Source organism: Chiloscyllium punctatum, chromosome 6, assembly GCF_047496795.1.
Source record: "Chiloscyllium punctatum isolate Juve2018m chromosome 6, sChiPun1.3, whole genome shotgun sequence".
NCBI lineage: Eukaryota > Metazoa > Chordata > Chondrichthyes > Orectolobiformes > Hemiscylliidae > Chiloscyllium > Chiloscyllium punctatum.
In genome coordinates, this window is record NC_092744.1 from 83,398,765 (window position 1) to 83,422,357 (window position 23,593).

General features: G+C 48.2%; 1 protein-coding gene across 4 annotated transcripts in view; it reads right to left on the reverse strand.

Moving 5' to 3' along the window:
* Positions 1–23,593, reverse strand: part of LOC140479141 (histone deacetylase complex subunit SAP130-like) — a 58,112-nt gene that overhangs the window by 31,311 nt on the left and 3,208 nt on the right. For all 4 annotated transcript variants that reach the window (XM_072573096.1, XM_072573097.1, XM_072573098.1 and 1 more), the window contains exons 2-10: positions 18,157–18,286; positions 13,227–13,483; positions 10,021–10,188; positions 9,758–9,890; positions 8,850–8,977; positions 7,595–7,719; positions 5,553–5,700; positions 4,490–4,580; positions 991–1,095 (exon numbers count right to left, since the gene is read on the reverse strand). In XM_072573096.1, the coding sequence (XP_072429197.1) occupies positions 991–1,095; positions 4,490–4,580; positions 5,553–5,700; positions 7,595–7,719; positions 8,850–8,977; positions 9,758–9,890; positions 10,021–10,188; positions 13,227–13,483; positions 18,157–18,280 (1,279 nt within the window). In that variant the 5' untranslated portion in view covers positions 18,281–18,286. The remainder of the gene's footprint in view (positions 1–990; positions 1,096–4,489; positions 4,581–5,552; positions 5,701–7,594; positions 7,720–8,849; positions 8,978–9,757; positions 9,891–10,020; positions 10,189–13,226; positions 13,484–18,156; positions 18,287–23,593) is intronic.

Consider the following 23,593-nt stretch of genomic DNA (forward strand, 5'->3'; position numbering starts at 1 on the left):
ATGGGTTTCCTCCAGGTGCTCCGGTTTCCTCCCACAGTCCAAAGATGTGCAGGTCAGGTGAATTGGCCATGCTAAGTTGTCCGTAGTGTTAGGTAAGGGGTAGATGTAGATGTAGGGGTATGGGTGGGTTATGCTTCGGCGGGGCAGTGTGGACTTGTTGGGCCGAAGGGCCTGTTTCCACACAGTAAGTAATCTAATCTAATCTAATCTAATCTAATCTAATCTAATCTAATCTAATCTAAACGTGATTGTACTAGAAAGGAATAAAGGAGATTTTTGTTAATACATTAGTGGGATGTGGGCATCACTGACTGGCCAACATTTATGCCTGTTCCTAGTTGCCATTGAGGTGGTGGTAGTGAGCTGCCTTCTTGAACCGCTGCAATCCACCGGCTGTGGTGTGATCCACATGCCCCTAGGGAAGGAATTTATAGGAGTGTTGCCAGGAATGGAAAATTTCAGCCGTGAAAACAGATTGGCTAGTTTGGAATTGTCTTCCTTGGAAGAAAGGCTGACGAGAGATTTAATTATGGCGTCTAAAATAATAATAAGCCTTCAATTTAAAAGATGTGCCACAATTTACAGAGGTACAGACCAAGAGCTGAAAGGTGGAACATATTGCATTTTTGTTTTCAGTCAGCACAGACAGAGTGGCCAAATGGCATCCTTCTGCATCATAACTTTTCTGTTTCTATACCTTGTAAACTGAGAAGTGAAGCAGTTTTTTTTCTATCCATCTATACTTTTATCGCATTGTCGGGTCACCAGTACACTTATATAGGAAGGGCCGTTCTAATAAAGTCCGCCAAATGCTAAGTTTGACATTGTCATTCAATACATTATCCCACCAGTCTCTGGAGGCTGCTATCAGCCAGAACAGAAACCTGAAGCTTGCATGTGAACACTTCCAATCTCCTAACACCAGCCCAGGCTTGGGTTGAATCAAATTCCTTTCAAATATGAGTTTGGGGTTCAGTGATGTTGACTCACCGACAGGAATAGTAGAAGTGGTGACCACGGGAGCATGTGGTGTGTGAGAGGCCATTGTCATGTTAACAATTGTACTGCTGGTCACTTGAGCATGGGAAACTGCACCTGTAAAAGTAAAAGTGGGATTGTGAACAGTGAAAATATCAGTAAAGTGGACAGACAGCCAATGATATCTCTTTCCTAAGGAAGGCAAGCTCTCAGATGACAACATATAGATTAAGTTGGAGATATAGAAACACAACAAAATGAGGGAAAAAATGTTTTTTATCCAACTTCCTAGTCTTATTGTTTAACTGGAAACAAAACACCATTTAAAAGACCTGTTTTAAAATATACTAATGGTTCAGGTTTTGATTTTCTTCTATTTGTTTCACGATAAATTCTCACAAATTTTGCTTTCTCGGTTACAGAGTAGGAAGCCTAAAACTTTCCACAGTGCAAAGGCAATTGAAGCAACAGATACTGCTAAAAATCAAGCATCATTCTAGTCATTGAACTGTGCTGCACAAAAGACCAAGACCAGAAGTATGAATGTTGGCACTTCCTTTTCACAACCATGTTCAGCCTACTTTCGAAAAAGGATTAATGCTAAAATATCCAACACTGATATGCAGCAAAAATAGACTAAGTGCTGGAAACAATATCACACATCGGCCATTTTTGATACGAGTAAGTCAATTACTATGTAAGTTAGTCCTTTACTGGGATTCCAGTCTTTCCCATCTACTGGTATGCTGGAGCATTATACATGTGTTGTGACTTGACAAGGGCAGGAAGAGCATTTTAGTGACTAGTTTAAATATAGCTTTACCATCTGAAGCTTTGAAATTGCTGCACTAAACATGGAATACAAATAAGAACCACAGCCACACAACTTGAATAACAATTTAATGTTTAGCTTCAGAATAGTAAGATTGCAACCCTAATCATTGGCAACGGACCATGCTGGCCTCAATTTCCTCCTTTACCAAAATGAACCAATTGAACACTCATCACTCAAAAATCTATCAAGCCTGGATTCAAATAATGACCATTACACTGGAGCTATTTTCTAAGTTGGAGTTATCATCACATATTTCTGGAGGTGGGACTTGAACCCAAACCTCTTGGCTCAGAGGTCGGGACATTACCACTATACTGAGAGCGTTACCATTATACTGGAAAACAACACAATCTCAAGGGCGGCACGGTGGCTCACTGGTTAGCCATGCTGCTTCACTGCACCAGAAACCCAGGTTCGATTCCACCCATAGGTGACTTCATGAAGCTTGCACATGCTGTGCCTGTGTGGGTTTCCTCTGGTCACTCCAGTTTCCCCACACAGTCCAAAGATGTGCAGGTTAGGTGGACTGGCTGTGCTAAGTTGCCTATAGTGCCCAAGCTAGGTGGGTCAGTCATGGAAAATGCAGGATTGCAGCGGTAGGTCTGGGTAGGATGCTCTTCAAAGAAGTCGGTATGGACTCGATGAGTCAAATGGCCTGCTTCCACACTGTTAGATTCTCTCTCAGCCACGTCTCAAATGCCAAATCAATCTGTCCAATGATATGGCTACTTGTTTACATTCCTGAAATAAATGCATCAAGGACCAGTATCCCATCACCAAGTCACCTTTTATTTACTTGTGCACAGTACACTGGCTGTGGCCAGCCAGCTCGGAGTCAGTCCCTTGAACTGTGGAGATACCTTTTCTTCCCCAACGGTGTAACCCTTCTAAGGCATACACCCGCCTTGCCAAAACATTTAAACACTATGTCCAAATTCTCCAAGTGCTCTTTATTGGTCTTTCCCATCATTAGAATGTCATCCAGATAAATGGCAGCCTGCGGTAGCTCTTATAAAATGTTCTCCATGGTCTTGTGGAAAAGGGTGCAGGCTGATGATAATCCAAATGACAGTCTTGTATATTGATATAAATACCTCATGAGTATGAAGTTTGGGTATTTCTGGCACTCCTCATCCAGTCACAATTGCAGGTAGGCATGGCTCATGTCCAGCTTTGTAAAGGACAGCCTCTAGGAATTCCCATGCGTGTCTCTGTTTAGCCTGTACTGGGATGGATGTGTTGTCCCAGTCGAAGTGGTGTCCTTCATCGTCTGTGTGTAAGGATACTAGTGATAGCTGGTCATGTCTTTTGGTGGCTAGTTTTCTGCCTGTTGCAACAAACACTACATTGGACAGACAGGCAGAAAACTAGCCACCAAAAGACATAACCAGCTATCACTAATACCCTTACACACAGGTGAAGGAGGACATCACTTCGACTGGGACAACACATCCATCCTAGGACAGGCTAAACAGAAATACACACAGGAATTCCTAGAGGCTGGCATTCAAACCAGAACTCCATCAATAAACACATTGATTTGGACCCCATTTACCAATCGTTGAGAAAAAGAACTGGAAATGAGATCACCCGTCTTAACGAATAGAAAGCAGGACCGAACACCATCTCTTCACCAAAAACTCACTGATAATGTTACCTAGTGTGGTGATGAAATGCCTGAGAACAAATCTACCAGTTCAGCAAGCAAACATACTATTCAAAATTGCTTATCTCAGGGTTAAGAAGGTGGAGACAGATGCCAGAAAGAACAGAATTGGTGGCAAATGGAATAGAGTTTGGACTGGGTCTGAAAACAATGGACGTATTCTTTCCAATATTTTACTGGAAGAAATTCTGTTCATCCAGTAATGAATGCATGACCAGCAAACTGATAATTATGGTAGAGTGGTAATGCAATAGAATACGAAAACAGTCTTTAAGATTCAAATGATGCCACTTAGAGAACATAGCTGGTAAACAGAAAGGAGCTAAAGACAGACCTTGAGATGACACCAGAGGTTAATTGTGCAGGACCAGGAAGGAACACCACAGTGAGAATTTTTGGTAAACAATTAGCTGAATGGGGACAGAGCCAAGGGAGTACAGGCTCACACAGGTGGATGGCAGTGGAAAGGCATTGGAAGAGGATAATGCATCAAAGGCTGACACATCGAGGATGAGAAAGATGGTTTATCTTTATCGCAGTCACATAAGATGTCATTTGTGACTTTGATAGCATGGATTCAGTACTGTGATATGGAGGAAACCTTATTGAGGGTTACTGTACAATTGAGAAAAGGAATTCTATCTCCAGAAAATTTCTATATTGAAGGTATCAGCACGTGGCCGTACTTTTATTGTTTACTTAACTCACCCAAGGAGGTGATGTTTTAAAATGTGCCTAGAGATGCTTTGCTTTTAGGCTTGTGATGATTAAACAATGTGAACCCAAATTTGAATTGAAATGCAGCAACTGTACCCAGAAGTCTCAATACATGATTTTATTTTTAAACAGACCTATACCGTGACTCTCGTTGAGGTCAAGTATGCTTCTCTCTCTCTCTGCTCTTATCAGAGTAATCTTAATTTAAAGAGCAGTCAACAGTCAGTCAGTCTATGATGAAATCTCTAGAGCAAATGTACAATAGCGTTGTTTTTCAGAAACCAGGTACTCACCCTGACTTGTAGTAGAGGGGATTGAATTTGTGGAGAGTATGGGTGCCACAGTGGCAGCAGCAACTGGCGTCCCGGTACTGAACATTGTTTTCTGTTGAAAGAGAACTGGTTTGTTGGTCTTGAGGCTGACAACATTACAAGCTCTGGTTTCAACTCTATTTCCAATAGCCGACGAACAACAGGAACAAAGCTATTTTGATATAAGCACAAAATATAACACGCTACAAAACAAAAATGTCAAGCCAGCTCAACTAGACCTTGCATTACGAATAGCTGACAGCGGTCAGCTTGAGAACACAAGTAGCTCTGCCATGATGGTAAAATAGTATGCTGTTGTTGGCATTATTCACTGGCTACGACCAGTGCTGCTGAAGCACATCAGTTCTGAACACACTCAATGCTTTCCAGTGTTGCTAATCTGTTTAAAAAATGCTTTTTCAATGGAATAAAAGTTATGATAGCTTAAGAACCACCAATGGCTATGTTGCTGCAGAAACTATCCTGCAAATAAACACATACAAGAGTTTCCCTGTGTAAGAATTTGTCAAAAATCACATTCACTGAAGGTGGCTGTTTTGTCCATCAATCCAATGAGTCCTACTTGTTTGTTCATTACAGCCTGACAAATGCCCCCAATTACAAAGACATTGGAGATTTGCTTCAGCAAAGCAGTCAGTACTTTGTGCAGACATTACTAGATGCACAAGGGTCTCAAAAAATTTGTCTGAAATGCATAACATCTTCCACTTCTGAACCAACTTGAAGATACTTAATTTGCAATCACCTGACTTGCAATCAAGAACATAGTGCAAAGTTAGTGACCTAATGGGGCAGGAACAAGAAAGTCAACTGACCCTCACACTCCAGTTAAATTATACGAGTTGATTCTAAAGCAATAATTGACCATGCTACAGAAACATGCCATTTCTGAAATAATACTTAAAACTTGGATCAAAGTGGAAGATTCTCAAAGGGTATTGGATGGGTGTTGGGAATGTCCCTGGTAACTCTTGGTGCAGCAAACCCATATGGGAGGGAAGGGGAGGAGTACTGGATCCTTTACCTGTGTAATGTGGAGCTGTGGTTTCTGGGCAGCCACTGCAGGGTGGGAAGGTAATGTAATTCGAGCTGTTGTATCCCTGGATTGCTGTGTGCGCTGGATGCTAATTGTTGCAGCAGATGGGTGAGGTTGGATGGTCAGTGCTGGCCGACTGCAGAGGAGGAAAGTAACAAAATCAGACAAGAGATCGCAATTTGAATATCGAGTGACAGATAATCATGTTTGGAGCATAATCATAGGAGCAGGAGATTGGTGGACCAGCCTTGAACAGCTGAGCCACTTTCAATTCGCTTGCAATCGATCTGTATCTCAACTTCACTTACAACGTCTTAATTATGTAACTCTTAAGGAAGGAAAATCCAGTTTGTTTTGACATCGTCAATTGACTCCCAACTCCAATCGAAGATTATGTTTCTGCATTTTGTGAAGGTGTGCTTCTTGACAACATCCCTGACCAACCTTGCTCTAATCTTAAGGTTATGCCCCCTTGCTCAAGATTTCCCCTGCAGAGGGAACATTTTCTTTTGTGATGATGCTATCACTGTTACTTTGTCCTGGTTTTGTTTTTGAAGAGGGATTGTAAAGCAGAGTTATCAAACTGACTACTAAAGACTTCTTGAGTAAATAGCTTGGGAGGCCTTTAGTGTTTTTTTTTAAAAGAAACAGCCTGATTGGATGTGGCCAGCTCTCTCAGATCCAGATTCCTGGATTTTGTTTATTTCAGTAGTAGAAGCAGCATTTGGGATCTCAAAAGGGTTGGAAGCTTCAGTGACTGTCTCGTGGCTGCTACTTTCTCTTGATTTTTTTTCCCTCCTGGATGGGAGAAGTGCATGTGAGAATCTGCATCTGATTTTTCCTTTTTACCAAGGGGTGTATTTATGGGGTGTTACTATACTAGTTTATAGTTGCTATATCTACAATGCAGTTAAGTTTTCCAATACTTCTTACTCTAAATTCCTCATTCTTTTCCTAAATATTTTAACTATAGTGTGTAAATAAATTGTGTTTTGCTTAACGTCAAGTAGTTTGACTGATTGTATTGCAGCTGGAACATGGCACTTCATGCCTATCTTGCAAATAAGAAAATGTTAGGGTCTAGGCTACCTTCTTAAAATATTTTGAGGGGGTCTGGTCAAATCCATAACACTATCTACCCGAACTCCTTAATTTAATCAAGCACCTCAATTAGGTCATCGCTCCATCTCTTATTTTCAAGGGTATGCAGGGCAGTCCATGTTACAGAAACCTAAAATTAACCTTTTCAGCCTCAGTATCATTGTGGTCAATGTGTTGCAATCCCACCAATGCCAGAATGGAACGCATTCGTTAAATAGGGTCTGCCCAGAGACTTATTAGACTGCAATTCTGGTCTAACAGTAACTGTGTATTAAAGGTTACCCAACGTATTATAATATATCCAGTGATAATCGTTGGTTATAGGTATGACAGTTAATTCCTCAGATATAGACAATTATCTATATCTCCAAATCTCCCTCATTCAGAATCAGCTGAGAATAGCATTTTTCAGAATGGCATTACAAGATGCAATTCTTGTGGGACATTTAGTGTCCCTACTCCTGGAGGCCCAGGTTCACGTCTCACCTGCTAGAGGTGTGAAGTAACATCTGAACAGGTTGATTGGAAATATAAGTACAATACTCAGCATTATAAATAGACAGACCAAATGGCCAATTTTTAAAATCATGACCACTAAGGGAGCAATGCTATTCATCACAACTCTAAACAATTGACAACAACCTGAGAGATGGACCAAGTCTCAGGCAATGTTCCCTGATTCATTTCTCTTGTGGGACTCAAAGTTTTGGACAGACTCCAACATCAATAGCTGTCACCTTCTGATAGCATCTCAAACAGCTGAATTCCAGTTTCTTTAAAAAAAAGCACTAAAACATTAATTGCTACATATTACATGGGCAATACGTTGACTGCAAAGAACAGGCACCTTAAAAGATAAGCCCAACTTCAGTCATGCAGGGCTGTTACATAAGAAACTTTTCCTTGGCTCTCTAATTTCCCGAAATTACCTGTGTGCCACATCTGTCCCATGAGCTGCTGCTGTTGTAATGACCGGAGACTGGGCTCGTGTTGCAGATACCGTTGCTACCACTGCTGGAGGAATTGCTGTAGAGGTGGTTGAAGGAGGGCGAGACTGCAAAACAAAACTCAAAATTAACACACTTAAAACAGTGAGGCAATGCCATGCATATCAAATAGCACAAGCTGACACACTGGATGCTAATTCATCAGAGAATCATACAGCAGAGGTCAATTAGACCCATTCACATCCACGTTAGCATTTTGACAGACTGATCCATTTAGTGCCACTTCTCAGCTCTCCCCACACAGCCCTGAAAGTTTTTCCTTTGCAAGTATACAAACAGCTCTCTTTTGAGAGAGACTGTTGAATCTGCTCCACCACCCTTTTAGACATTGCTTTCCAGATCATAACATCTATTGAAGACGAGTATTCTTTCAGTTTGATGGAACAGGAGCTGCTCAGGTGATAGAGTCCTCAACAGCTGCTGTCCAATCTACACAACGTGACATGGCCTTCGACATATTCAATGCTCATCACCCTCTAAAAAGAGTTAGAGCAATGCAGGATGAAGATCATCTTATCTCAGGTTGCACTAGAAAAGGTAGAAAAGGAGGAGTGGTGAGATGCTGCAACACCATGAATAAATAAATCAAGGTAAACACATTTTACTTGGGAGCATCCTAGTGAAGTTCAAGGGCTTGCCAACTCCAACAACTGTACCACAGGATACCAGTCAAATTCAGAACGGACAATGCAAGGAATCATGTGGAACTTGATGCTGGAGGATATGGGTGAGGATGGGTTGAAGGCTGTGCAGAACACAGTTGGGAACCCAAAGAATGAGAACACTACATGAATCTGCCTTGCACCTGATGAAGGCGTAAGATGTAGAGAACGGTTCACAGCAGTGGACATGATGAGGTGGACCTAAACAGGAGGTGAAAAAACATTCTTGACGATCAGCCTACCACAGGGCAGAAATCCCAAGCTCAGGAATGGTCAACCAGAGAGGTTAAGAGAGTTCAGCATGCTAACAGCCTATGGAGGTGTATTTCAGTCTTGCTTAGAGTTGAGAATTGTATCTCATCCAGATCCTTCTTTTGGAAAGTCTGTTGAATGTAAAGCCTTTTATCTTTAACAACACGACACTCACCCTACCCGATCGCAAGAGCTCTGCAATTCCATCACAATAAAAGGCTTTAGTTTAGAAAGGGCTCAATATTTAAAAGTAAAGTACTTACCTGTATAGGTAGGTGCAGAGAATGCTGCACAGCGGTCTGAGGATTTCCAGCTGTTGGTAATGGTGCTGGAGCAGGACGCAAAACTGTAGTCACTTTGGAACTCGATATTGCTGCTGCTACTGCGGCACCTATGTATGAAAACACTTAATTTCAAAATCTGCAAGAAGTATCTGAACAGGGCTCACCAGCAAGGAATTCCTGTACTGACCAGAGTTACTCTAGTGCAGAAAAGTCATGGAAACATGTGAAATGACTGATCAGCTAATCTGAAATGGAGCGTTACCAGTGTATCAAGGCACCAGGAATGCAAAGTGACCATTTACAATAGTTTTTCCAAGTTACCAAAGTGTAGGCAGATGGATCTCAGTTAAACTCATTCAAGGTGGACTCATCTAGTATGCAGTAGTCAACATTTCACTGAAGTGTCAATATAGTTTATGGACCCATGTGTGAAGCAGGGCTTGCATTCACAGACCCCAGACCCTAGGGACAATGTCACCAAGACAGGCAAACTGACACACGTGATTAGCCTTTAAACTGCATTATAGAATGGACAGATTGCTTAACAGGCTGTATCGAGGACAGTTTCAGCTTGTGGGCCTAAAAACAGGAGAAAGTGAATATGTCTACAATTTTATTGGAACAATATGATGGGTGTTACCTCATCTGCACAACTTATAAAGTATCCTGAGCCCAAATATGAGAAACACAAAGAAAGGAGTGTGCATTAATCAATGTCATACACCCAGTTGACCACTGGGCAATGCAACCTTTCATCTTTTCACCTAATTAAAAACCATAAAATTAATCCATGAAGTTAAATGCAACAATCCATTACTTTTACTTTATTTCCACACACAAAACTCTACAGAAATACATACAAAGACAGACTCGACCTAATGCACTACCTCTTGGCACATGCGATGAGAACATCTGTGGCTGGGCTGTGGAAGGTCCAATATGGAGCGAAGCTGGAACAGAGTTTCGGATGATTGACATTTGCACGTTGGTACCCATCAGATGAGGGATGTTAGGATGCCCCTAGTAATGAAATGATCCAGCATCAAGTCAACAATGGAAATGACAACTGCAGGATAGAATAGTTTGCCCTTGTTTAAAGAGCTTGAGGGCGCACTTGTGAATTGCCATGTTAGGAGATTGGTGCTCTTACCTGCTGCCCACTAATTGTTGCCACAGGGATTGCAGAGGCCTGTGCTACACTCGCGTCCATGCTAACAGGCACATGTCCTGAAACCTTCGGAGGAACAGCCAAATGTCCAAGGCCAGATGACGGAGCCGGAGCAATGGGCCGACTGGGCAAGGGGGGCTTCAGGGTGGTCTATGAAGACAAAATTACCTTCTGACTTTGTGCAGGTAAGCAAAAAATGGCAATACCGGGACTGGAAAAGGCAGCAAGAATTTAGCTGGTTTGAAAATTTTCACAAGTACTTTGGAGTAAGACAGATAGTATCATGGGTGCTATACCTACAAACACTTTAACCACCTCAGCGGTGTTACCAGTTATTCTGTGGATCTCAAGGAAAAAATTGAAAGTCAAACAAGAGTGTGGTACAATCATTTACAACATAACAGATAGGCTAACAGAACAGGCAGGCAAAGGGCAAATGGAATTTCACACAAAGCAATCTGCAGTGACACATTTTAGCAGAAGGGATAGGAAGAGGCAATATAAACTTATAATGCTATAGTTTTAATATCTATACAGGAATAGAAGGAGCCGGAGGTTCATGTTAATCAGTCTTTGAAAACGGCAGGACATATTAGGAGAGTGTTTCACAAAGATTTGGGATTTTAGGTTTTTATGAAGAGAGGTACTGAATTCCCACACTAGCTGAGGTTACCACGAAGGACCATCCTTCTCAATCTCTTCCCTCATCAGAGACCCTGAGCTTAAACCACCACTGGTTGTCTCTTGAATGAGAGACCAATCTGACTAGTAAGACTATGGCAACTTTACTGTATTCTTTTGGACTGAATATTACAACAGGGCCTTTATATTGAACCTTTTAAAAAAAAAGCCCTGATTAATGCCAACTAAAGGGAGTACAGAGTCCTGGTTACTACCCTTTAGGATGCAAGAGCTCTTGACAAAATACAAACAGATTTCGTGGAATATCCTGCAATGTTGAGAGATATTAGTTTTCAGGTTAGGGTGGAAAAACTAGACTCTTCTTAGAAGAAAGGATGTTGACAGGAGATCTGATGAAAGTACACCAGATTATGGCAATTCAAGTAAGATAGAAAAGGAAAAATTGTTCCTATTAGCTGATTGCACAAAGACCAAGAGAGACATATTTAAGATTTTGGTCAAGAGCTGTGGGAGTTTGAGGGGCAAAGAAAAAATTTGCTGTGGAATTTTCAAACTCAAGAGAATGGAAGCAGAGACAAAGAATGATTTCAAAAGGATATTGGAAGAAGCCAAACCTGTAGGGCAATGGAATTGATTTGATTTTCTTGCAGGGAGCCTACATAGATTCAATAGCCACCTCCTGTGTAATTTAATAAATGCCACAACTCAATGCTGTTGGCATCCAGTGGGTACTTGACTTGGAAGAATCAGAGCTGGTCAGGCTAGCATAATGTTATAGGAATAAAAACAGCAATTGCTGGAAAATCTCAGCAGGTCTGTCAGCATCTGTGGAGACAAAGCACAATTAATGTTTTGGGTCCAGTTGTCTTTCTTCAGAACCTTTGAGGTTTCCATTTTGCTTTCTCTCCACATTTACTACATGGCAATAAAATTTCACATTTTAGGGAAGGATTCCATATGCTTACTGCTGGAAACAAAAGTAAGGTCACATAAGCTATTGAAACACACAGACAAGCTGCTCTAAATGCAGGCTCCCTGATTATGCTGTCAGGCAGTAAGCAGGTCCATGCCTCAGTGAGGCAATGTGTTAATGAAGTCCTCCACCATAATCGTTTAACTCACAAAGCTGGCAAATTTCAACAAGGACCATGCCCTACTAGACCTTACATTATATTCAAACACGTCCCTGGAAAATAAATGTATTAAAAATCAATGATGGCATAAATCAGACTTCAAAATGTGTCCCTAGAACAAAGGGTCATTGTTTTTCAACTGTTAACTTAATAAAAAAACTCATCAGGAATCATTCCTCAAGAAAAATAAATGTATCAAATAGAACTGCCATATTCTTTGACTCACTACAAGTAATATCCCAGGAGATGCATGAGTCATTGTGAAATAATTGAGCCCATCTGACAGATGCAGCACTGAAAGAATAGCGATGTGACTTCACTCAGGATAACAAGCCAGCTCGATGATCATGTTGAAAATCAAAGGACTGGAAAGAGCCACATGCAGCACACCAACCTCAGTGAGGCACAAGCTCCAAAGGGCTTTGTAATTACTTGCAGCAATGCTGCTCAGCTTCGTGGTGCTGGAATGCAAAAGAACATGATGCCAACTGCCAGTTCTGAGGAAGGGTCACTCGACCTGAAACATTGACTCGGCTTTCTTTCCACAGATGCTGCCAGACCTGCTGAGTTTCTCCAGCAATTTCTGTTTTTGTTTGTGGTGACAACTGCATCGACGTTGGAGCAGTCCTGATTCCATTGCCAGCCTGTAAGGATGAGAAGTGGACACAATGTTTCTCTTGGGTGCTCCACCAATGAGTTTGGTACCTCCACTCCATCTACCTCCAACAGTATCCTTACCAAAAAAGCTACTGATCCAAGTACTGAATACTCCAACTGACCTCAGCATCTTCAGCTTTACCCTGACAGTTACAGATTTCCATTAAGACAAAAAAAAAGAACTGTCGATGCTGGAAATCTGAAACCAAAACAGAAATTGCTGAGAATCTCAGGTCTGGCAGCAACTAGGGAGAGAGAAAGCAGAGTTAAGGTTTCAGGTCTCACTAGACCCAACATTTGGATATCCATTATCCCAAGGCAGAAATTGTTCCCAGGTTTCAATTTTAATGGCCTGGCTCTAATTTTATGATGCCACCTTGTTTTTGACTTGTCCTCAAACCTACTTCTCTACACCTACCACTGTGAACTCATTTTATTGTTTTGAAGCATGTCAATTGGATTATGCCTTACTGGCCCAAATACAAATGAGACAAAGCAGGAATACCTAACTTACAGTTAACTCTATTCCCCAGTCAGAAAGTACAGGTAAAACTACAATAAAAAAAAATCACCTAAGTAAGTAGTGTCCAGGTCGCATAAGCAGAAGAAAACATATGGCCACTTAAACTCTAAATCACCTGGGATGCACCGATATCATAATTAAAACACTGGCAACGAACAGAAACATGGTAAACGCCATCTCAAATTTAAACTTAGAGGGGTTCAGTGAATGGTTTTTAGAAGAAGACAACATACCTTCATTAGTCCTTCAGGGAAGGAGAGTTGGGTGCCTTGTGTGAGGTGTGTGGGAGGAGCACCCAGAGTTACAGGCACCCCAGCCTGCTGTAGATGGTGCTGTGCAGCTGGTAGCGGCTGTGCATGAGTCTGCACCTGTGGGTAAGGCCGAACTACAACAGTCTCCTGTTTCTCATCTCGGAATGGAAGTGAAGGGATCGGATTAGAATGCTCACGGGGCAAGTGCTCCACATCCCGATTCATCTCCTCGTTGGGGGCTGGAAGTAAACAGAAAATAATGATTAATCCACACATCACATGACTGGAAAGAGCCACAGATAAAATACTAAAACTCCAAAACACTTTGTAAATATTTACAGATACAGTTTTCAGCATGCTGGCATTTCAATTTAAAGATAATATAATAACATAAGAACTAGGAGGTGGTCATCTGGCCCTCTGAGCCTGCTCCGCCATTCAATAAGATCATGGCTGACCTTTTCGTGGACTCAGCTCCACTTCCCTGAACTCTCACCGCATCCTTTAATCCCGTTACTGTTCAAAAAAAAATCTAGCTTAGCTTTAAAAAATGTTTACTGAAATAGCATCAATTATTTCCCTGGGCAAAGAATTCCAGAGATTTACAACTCTGGGTGAAATAGTTCCTTCTCAATTCAGTCCTAAATCTACTCCCTCTAATCTTGAGGCTATGTCCTCTTGTCCTAGTTTCACCTGCCAGTGGAAACATCCTGTCGACTTCTGTCTTATCTATTCCCTTCATAATTTTATGTGTTTCTGTAAGATCGCTCCTCATTCTTCTGAACGTCAATGAATATAATCCCAATCTACTCAGTCTCTAATCATAAGCCAACCCCCTCAACTCCAGAATCAACCTAGTGAACCTCCTCTGCACCCCCTCCAGTGCCAGTACACCCTTTCTCAAGCAGGAGACCAAAACTGCACACAGTACTCCAGGTGGGACCTCACCAGCACCTTATACAGCTGCAATATAACCTCCCTGCTTTTAAACTCAATCCCTTTAGCAATGAAGGGGAAAATTCCATTTGCCTTCCTAACTACTTGTCATACATGCAGACCAACCCTCTGCGATTCATGCTCAAGGTCACCCAGGTCTCTCTGCACAGCAATATGGTGCAACTTTTTAACCTGATGAAGGGCTGTTGCCCGAAACATCGATTCTCCTGCTCCTCGGATGCCACCTGACCTGCTGTGCTTTTCCAGCATCACACTCCCGATGCAACTTTTCACCATTCAAGTAATAATGCTTTTTACTGTTACTCCTACCGAATGTATGACTTCACATTTATTTACATTGTATTCCATCTGCCAGACCTTTACCCATTCGCTCAAAGTACCCCTGTTTCTCTGCAAAGTTTCACAGTACTCTGCACATTTTGCTCTCCCACTCATCTTTGTGTCACCTGCAAACTTTGACACACTGCACGTGTTCCCCAACTCCAAATCATCATCTATATAAATTGTGAATAATTGCAGTCCCAACACCAATCCCTGAGGCATACCACTAGTCACTGATTGCCAGCCAGAATAGCACTCATTTAACCCCACTCTTTGCTTCTGGTCTGGCACAAAGGGCATTGACTTGGGAGCTATCCTGAGCCACAGCATGTCAGCATTTCTTTAAAGTTTCTTTCAGGGAATGTTGATGTTTTTGGCAAGGCCAGCATTTGTTGCCTACCTCTAAATTACCTTTGACTGTCCTCTGCCCTCCTTAGTTCAAGAGTCAACCACACTGTGTGCATCTGGAATCGAAAGGTAGATTTCCCTGCCTAAAGAATATTAGTGAACTGGATGGATTTGCACAATGACTGAAGACAGTTGTCAGTGATGTGATGGCCCAGTGCTATTTTTGTTGGATTCGTAATCCAGGCACCCAGGTAAAGTCTCTGGGAACCATGGCAGATGGTAGAATTCAAACTTAAAATATTTGGATGAGATGCACTTGCCCATTACAGTATCAGTCGGATTGAACACCACACAGTCGTTATGAAGATGAGATTTCATCTTCATATCGATGAAAGCTTCCATCATGAGACCCTGACAAAAACACTTCAGCATTGAAAATTCATGCCCCAGAACTTGCCATGACCCTCTCCAAGTTGTTCCTGCACAGCCCTGGCATGTACCCAACAATCTGGAAAAGTGCCCAGGTTACATCTGGGGTTGTGTTAACTTTCAAGGGTAAAAATGAAAATAACTAAGGAAGCATTGGTTTAGATGAAAAAAAAAATCAAACATCTTCCATCAAACCAACCACTGATATTGTCACCTGTTTCAGCTGAATTACCAACAAAAACAAAAAAAGTCATATTTACAGTAACCTTCATAACATGCCACGGTCCGTTTTAGTGAAGTGCAGTTCTTGTTGAAAATGTAGGGAGTGTGACAACTAATACTGCCCCCTTGACCATGACTTCACCTCCCACCACCAAACCATCATCTCCCAGACCATCCATAACCTCATCACCTCAGGAGATCTCCCATCCACCGCCTCCAACCTCATAGAAACAGGTGGTGCGGGGTTGTGGGACTACCTCCTGCCCAACATCTACAAACCTGACTGCCCCGGCCGACCCATCGTCTCAGCCTGCTCCTGCCCCACCGAACACATCTCTGCATACCTCGACATGGTCCTGTTCCCCTTAGTCCAAGAACTCCCCATCTACGTTCGGGACACCACCCATGCCCTCCACCTCCTCCATGATTTTCGCTTCCCCAGTCCCCAATGCCTTATCTTCACCATGGACATCCAGTCCCTGTACACCTCCACCCATTCCTGAAGAAGGGCTCATGCCCAAAACGTTGATTCTCCTGCTCCTTGGATGCTGCCTGACCTGCTGTGCTTTTCCAGCACCACATTTTCAGAACTAATTTGAACACACAAAGTTCCCACAAACCAGCAAAGTGAACATGAACAGATAACCTAGGAGAAAGTGAGGACTGCAGATGCTGGAGATCAGAGCTTAAAAATGTGTTGCTGGAAAAGCACAGCAGGTCAGGCAGCATCCAAGGAACAGGAGAATCGACATTTCAGGCATAAGCCTAAAGAAGGGCTTCTCCTGTTCTTGGATGCTGCCTGACCTACTGCGCTTTTCCAGCAACACATTTTTAGGCTCTGATCTCCAGCATCTGCAGTCCTCACTTTCTCCTATTGCTTAGTTCATGCCAAATAATGCCTGGTGGAGCCAGGAATGAAGCTTCTACTGATGCAAACTCTGTAATTGCAGTCCAATTCCGAGTAATCTCAGTCAAGTTCTCATCAATTCTCTCCACTGCAGAAAGTCAGATTAGCCAGTAGGATGGTCAATGCATAGAAATACCTCAGCTGAAAGGATGCATTTGAACAAAACTTCTTTTTCTACCCTCAAAACACTTGATAGACAATAAATTATATTATAAAGAGTACCCCCTTACACAGGGAGCTAATTTGCACAGAGCAACATTTGCTTATTTTTATTGTCATTTAGGGGTGAGCTTTGAGCACAAAATAGATCTCCTTGCTCATAGAAGATGCCACACAATTCTTTTGCATTAACCCAAATATACAGTTGTCATGTCTTGTATGCAAAACACCCCTCTGGCAATACAGCAACTGCTCATTACCGCACCAAAGTACCAATCTGAATGATCAAATTCTGAAATGGTCTTAAGCTCACAGCCGGAGGAAAGAATGTCATGTCAAAGCAGAAACCAAAAGCGTAAAACAAAGCTGTAAGGGTTTGAGAATAAATCAGAGTGAACCAGCCTGTACGGGGGTGGCATGTTCCACATCCTGAAATGTATTGGCCTACCATAATGTAAATGTATATACAGCATAGAAACAGGCCCTTCAGCTCACTATGTGTATGCTAACAGAAAATCAGCAAACTACAGTTATCGAAGGGTCTGTTTCTGTGCTGTACATTTCTATGATTATGACTATGACTTGCACTTGATCTGTAGCTACTATGCCCTGGCATTAAGTAGTCATCCAGATGTTTTTGTAAATGTTGGCAGAGTACCATCCTCCACCACCCTCTCAGGCAGTGAATTCCCTCTCTGGGGAGGTAATGGCCTAGTGGTATTATCACCGGACTGTTAGTTCAGAGACCCAGGTAACGTTCTGGGCGCCCATGCTTGAATCCTGCCATAGCAGAAGGTGGAATTTGAATTCAACTAAATAAAAAAAAATCTGGGATTAAGAGTCTAACCATGAACATGAATGCATTGTCAATCATCAGAAAAATTTATCTGATTCACTAATGTCCTTTAGGGAAGGAACCCGCTATCCTTACCTGGTCTGGCCTACGTGCAACTCCAGACCCACAACAATGTGGATGACTCTTCACTGCCCTCTGCTCAATTAGGGATGAGAAATACAGAGGAACCTCGATTATCCAGCATTCGATGATCTGAACTTCGGATTATCCGAACAAGATCGCAACATCCCGATGATTGGCTAAATGACATTATCCGGCATTTGATTAACCGATTGAAATACTCCCCGCCCACGTCCTTCAGATAATCGAGGTTCCTGTCAATGCTAGCTTGGCCATTAATGCCTTCAGCCAGAGAATGAATAAAAAAAACTACATCTGTTCTCAGAGTGAATCAGCTGGAAGGAAATGTCAAGTAACCCTATTTGTTGAACTCATTTTTGCAACCCACTATGGTAACTAGTCCCAGTGTCATAAACAAGTGCTCCAATCTAGCATCCATCATTAGGATCTACATCATGCACCTGTTCATAAACTGCTTATCAAGGTAGGAATAAAAGAATCCTCACTGAACCACTAATGGTAGAATTGATTCCACGATTTCATGGAGTTCAAAAAGTCTAACAATGAGTCCCTGCTTAATGCTCTCCTGTCAAGACCTTCATTGCAAATTCAGTTAATTTACAAAGATACTGATGAGATAGCTTTCCACTTGCCTGTTACAGCGTTGTTGCCCGACACCCCTGGACCACTGCTGTTCTGCATGCTGGTGACGGAAGACTGACCTGCTCCCAGGCCTGATGTGGGTGCACTAGCTCGTGGAAACTGTTGAGTGCTCATTGGAAACTGGAACAAAATAGTAAAGGGGAAATTAGATAAAACCATTGGATGGTGTAAGTAGTACACTGCTGTGGTTTTGTTTCCTCATCGATATAAAGAAGCAGCAAGAGCAGGCCGTTCAGTCCCTCACACCTGCTTTTCATTAATGTGACGGCTCAGCTTATTGCAACCACAAATTCACATTCCTGTTCACTCGATAAACTTTCATCCCATCACTTAAAAATCCATCCATCCCAACCTTAAAAATGTCCAAGGACTCTACTGCAACTGCCTTTTCAGGAAGAGTGTTCCAAAGATGCTCAAGCCTGGATAAACGTTCACCTCATTATTTCAAATGGGCAATTTGGCTTTTTAAATCTTTAAACAAGGTGTTGTCTCAACTGTGTCCTGAATAACTAGCACAGATGGGCATGGTGGCTCAGTGGTTAGCACTTGTAATGAAGGTGTAGCTGTGTACTGTATCTTTAAGAGAGACAGGAAACTGGCAAGGACTGAGAGCACAGAGAGTGCTGAACAATTTAAAAATGTAACATCTGGTTAACACAAATAGCTGGTTTTGTGTTGCCACGGTACAAAAACAAATTCAAACCCCAATCAGTTTAAACAGTGCCAGAGACCAAAATCCAACTAATTAGCATTTTACTGGATATAGGTCTGCTTGGTGAGCTGGAAGGTTCATTTTCAGACGTTTCATCATCATACTAGGTAACATAGTCAGTGAGACTCTGACTGAAGCACTGGTGGCATGGCCCACTTTCCATTTATCTGTTTAGGTTTCCTTGTGTTGGCGATGTAATTTCATGTGTTGACATCATTTCCTGCCCCCCCCCTTCCCAAACAGTGGGTGGTAAATAGGATCCAAGTTAATGTGTTTGTTGATACAGTAAGGTTGGACGCCATGCTTCTAGGAATCGTTTGTTTGACTTGTCCGAGGATGGATGTGTTGTCCCAGTCGAAGTGGTGTCCTTCTTCATCTGTGTGTAAGGATACTAGTGAGAATGGATCATGTCGTTTTGTGGCCAGTTGATATTCACGTATCCTAATAGCTAGTTTTCTGTCTGTTTGTTACAGTTCTTGCACAGTAATTTGTAAATGACATTAGTTTTGCTTGTTGTCTCTATAGGGTCCTTCATGTTGATTAGCTGCTGTTTTAGTGTGTAGGTGGGTTGGTGGGCTACCAAGATGTCTGAGGCTTTCCCCTCGTCCCCTCCCCCTCACCTTCACCTCCCCACTGTCCCCACTTTGGACAGTGACCACAATTCGGTGACTTTTACTCTAATGATGGAGAGGGATAACTGTGCACTGCAGGGCAAGAGTTATAGCTGGGGGCAGGGAAATTATGATGCGGTGAGGCATGACTTCGGATGCGTGGCTTGGAAAAGTAGGCTTCAAGGCAAGGGTTCAATTGATATGTGGAGCTTGTTCAAGGAGCAACTATTGAGTGTCCTTGATAAGTATGTACCTGTCAGGCAGGGAGGAAAGGGTCGTGTGAGGGAGCCGTGGTTTAATAAGGAATTGGAGTCCCTTGTTAAAGGGAAGCGGGCGGCCTATGTAAAGATGAGGTGTGAAGGTTCAATTGGGGCGATTGAGAGTTATAAGGTAGCCAGGAAGGATCTAAAGAGAGAGCTAAGAGCAGCAAGGAGGGGACATGAAAGGTCCTTAGTTGGTAGGATTAGTGAAAACCCAAAGGCGTTCTATAGGTATGTCAGGAATAAAAGAATGACTAGGGTAGGAATAGGTCCAGTCAAGAATAGGAGTGGGAAGTTTCGTGTGGAGGCTGAAGAGATTGGGGAGACACTGAATGAATACTTCTCGTCAGCATTCACTCAGGAACAGAACATTGTTGCCGCCCTCCTCACCTCCACCCCCCGCCCTCCTCTCCTCCGCAGCCCCCTCTCCCCGCCCTCCTCACCTCTGCCCCCCCCACCCCCGTCCCCCCTCTCCCCGCCCTCCGCCCCCCCCACCTCCGACCCCCCTGACCCCCTCACCTCCGACCCCCCCGCCCTCCTCCCCTCCCCTCCCCGCCTCCGCCCCCCCGCCCTCCTCCCCTCCCCGCCTCCGCCCCCCCGCCCTCCTCCCCTCCCCGCCTCCGACCCCCCCACCCTCCCCTCCCCGCCTCCGCCCCCCCCACCGTCCCCTCCCCCGCCCCCCCCACCCTCCCCTCCCCGCCTCCGCCCCCCCCCACCCTCCCCCCCTACCCTCCCCGCCTCCGCCCCCCCTACCCTCCCCTCCCCGCCTCCGCCCCCCCCTACCCTCCCCTCCCCGCCTCCGCCCCCCCCTACCCTCCCCGCCTCTGCCCCCCCTACCCTCCCCGCCTCTGCCCCCCCTACCCTCCCCGCCTCTGCCCCCCCTACCCTCCCCGCCTCCGCCCCCCCTACCCACCCCCCCTACCCTCCCCGCCTCCGCCCCCCCTACCCTCCCCGCCTCCGCCCCCCCTACCCACCCCCCCTACCCTCCCCGCCTCCGCCCCCCCTACCCTCCCCGCCTCCGCCCCCCCTACCCTCCCCGCCTCCGCCCCCCCTACCCTCCCCGCCTCCGCCCCCCCTACCCTCCCCGCCTCCGCCCCCCCACCCTCCCCTACCCGCCCCCCCACCCTCCCCGCCTCCGCCCCCCCCTACCCTCCCCGCCTCCGCCCCCCCCCACCCTCCCCGCCTCCGCCCCCCCCCTACCCTCCCCGCCTCCGCCCCCCCCTACCCTCCCCGCCTCCGCCCCCCCCTACCCTCCCCGCCTCCGCCCCCCCCTACCCTCCCCGCCTCCGCCCCCCCCTACCCTCCCCGCCTCCGCCCCCCCCTACCCTCCCCGCCTCCGCCCCCCCCTACCCTCCCCGCCTCCGCCCCCCCCTACCCTCCCCGCCTCCGCCCCCCCCTACCCTCCCCGCCTCCGCCCCCCCCTACCCTCCCCGCCTCCGCCCCCCCCTACCCTCCCCGCCTCCGCCCCCCCCTACCCTCCCCGCCTCCGCCCCCCCCTACCCTCCCCGCCTCCGCCCCCACCTACCCTCCCCGCCTCCGCCCCCACCTACCCTCCCCGCCTCCGCCCCCCCTACCCACCCCCCTACACTCCCCGCCTCCGCCCCCCCCTACCCTCCCCGCCTCCGCCCCCCCTACCCTCCCCGCCTCCGCCCCCCCCTACCCTCCCCGCCTCCGCCCCCACCTACCCTCCCCGCCTCCGCCCCCACCTACCCTCCCCGCCTCCGCCCCCCCTACCCACCCCCCTACCCTCCCCGCCTCCGCCCCCCCCTACCCTCCCCGCCTCCGCCCCCCCTACCCACCCCCCCTACCCTCCCCGCCTCCGCCCCCACCTACCCTCCCCGCCTCCGCCCCCACCTACCCTCCCCGCCCCCGCCCCCACCTACCCTCCCCGCCCCCCCTACCCACCCCCCCTACCCTCCCCGCCTCCGCCCCCCCTACCCTCCCCGCCTCCGCCCCCCCCTACCCTCCCCTCCTCCGCCCCCCCCTACCCTCCCCGCCTCCGCCCCCCCTACCCACCCCCCCTACCCTCCCCGCCTCTGCCCCCCCTACCCTCCCCGCCTCCGCCCCCCCACCCTCCCCGCCTCCGCCCCCACCTACCCTGCCGCCTCCGCCCCCACCTACCCTCCCCGCCTCCGCCCCCACCTACCCTCCCCGCCTCCGCCCCCACCTACCCTCCCCGCCTCCGCCCCCACCTACCCTCCCCGCCTCCGCCCCCACCTACCCTCCCCGCCTCCGCCCCCCCTACCCACCCCCCTACCCTCCCCGCCTCCGCCCCCCCTACCCTCCCCGCCTCCGCCCCCCCCTACCCTCCCCGCCTCCGCCCCCCCTACCCTCCCCGCCTCCGCCCCCCCCTACCCTCCCCGCCTCCGCCCCCCCCTACCCTCCCCGCCTCCGCCCCCCCCTACCCTCCCCGCCTCCGCCCCTACCCTCCCCGCCTCCGCCCCTACCCTCCCCGCCTCCGCCCCTACCCTCCCCGCCTCCGCCCCCCCTACCCTCCCCGCCTCCGCCCCCCCCTACCCTCCCCGCCTCCGCCCCCCCCTACCCGCCCCGCCTCCGCCCCCCCCTACCCTCCCCGCCTCCGCCCCCCCCTACCCACCCCCCCTACCCTCCCCACCTCCGCCCCCCCCCCCCGCCTCCGCCCCCCCTACCCTCCCCGCCTCCGCCCCCGCCTACCCTCCCCGCCTCCGCCCCCCCTACCCTCCCCGCCTCCGCCCCCCCTACCCTCCCCGCCTCCGCCCCCCCTACCCTCCCCGCCTCCGCCCCCCCTACCCTCCCCGCCTCCGCCCCCCCTACCCTCCCCGCCTCCGCCCCCCCTACCCTCCCCGCCTCCGCCCCCACCTACCCTCCCCGCCTCCGCCCCCCCTACCCTCCCCGCCTCCGCCCCCCCCTACCCTCCCCGCCTCCGCCCCCCCTACCCACCCCGCCTCCGCCCCCCCTACCCTCCCCGCCTCCGCCCCCCCCTACCCTCCCCAACTCCGCCCCCCCCCACCCTCCCCGCCTCCGCCCCCCCCTACCCTCCCCGCCTCCGCCCCCCCCTACCCTCCCCGCCTCCGCCCCCCCCTACCCACCCCCCCTACCCTCCCCACCTCCGCCCCCCCCGCCTCCGCCCCCACCTACCCGCCCCGCCTCCGCCCCCCCTACCCTCCCCGCCTCCGCCCCCCCTACCCTCCCCGCCTCCGCCCCCCCCTACCCTCCCCGCCTCCGCCCCCCCCTACCCTCCCCACCTCCGCCCCCCCCTACCCTCCCCCCCTACCCTCCCCACCTCCGCCCCCCCTACCCTCCCCCCCTACCCTCCCCACCTCCGCCCCCCCTACCCTCCCCACCTCCGCCCCCCCTACCCTCCCCACCTCCGCCCCCCCTACCCTCCCCAACTCCGCCCCCCCTACCCTCCCCACCTCCGCCCCACCTCCGCCCCCCCTACCCTCCCCACCTCCGCCGCCCCTACCCTCCCCACCTCCGCCCCCCCTACCCTCCCCACCTCCGCCCCACCTCCGCCCCCCCTACCCTCCCCACCTCCGCCCCCCCTACCCTCCCCACCTCCGCCCCACCTCTGCCCCCCTACCCTCCCCACCTCCGCCCCCCCTACCCTCCCCACCTCCTCCCCACCTCCGCGCCCCCCTACCCACCCCACCTCCGTCCCCGCCACCCCGCCCCACCTCCACCCCCCCTACCCGCCCCACCTCCGCCCTCCCCTACCCGCCCCACCTCCGCCCCCCCTACCTGCCCCACCTCCGCCCCCCCCTACCTGCCCCACCTCCGCCCCCCCTACCCTCCCCACCTCCGCCCCCCCTACCCTCCCCACCTCCGCCCCCCCTACCCTCCCCGCCTCCGCCCCCCCCTACCC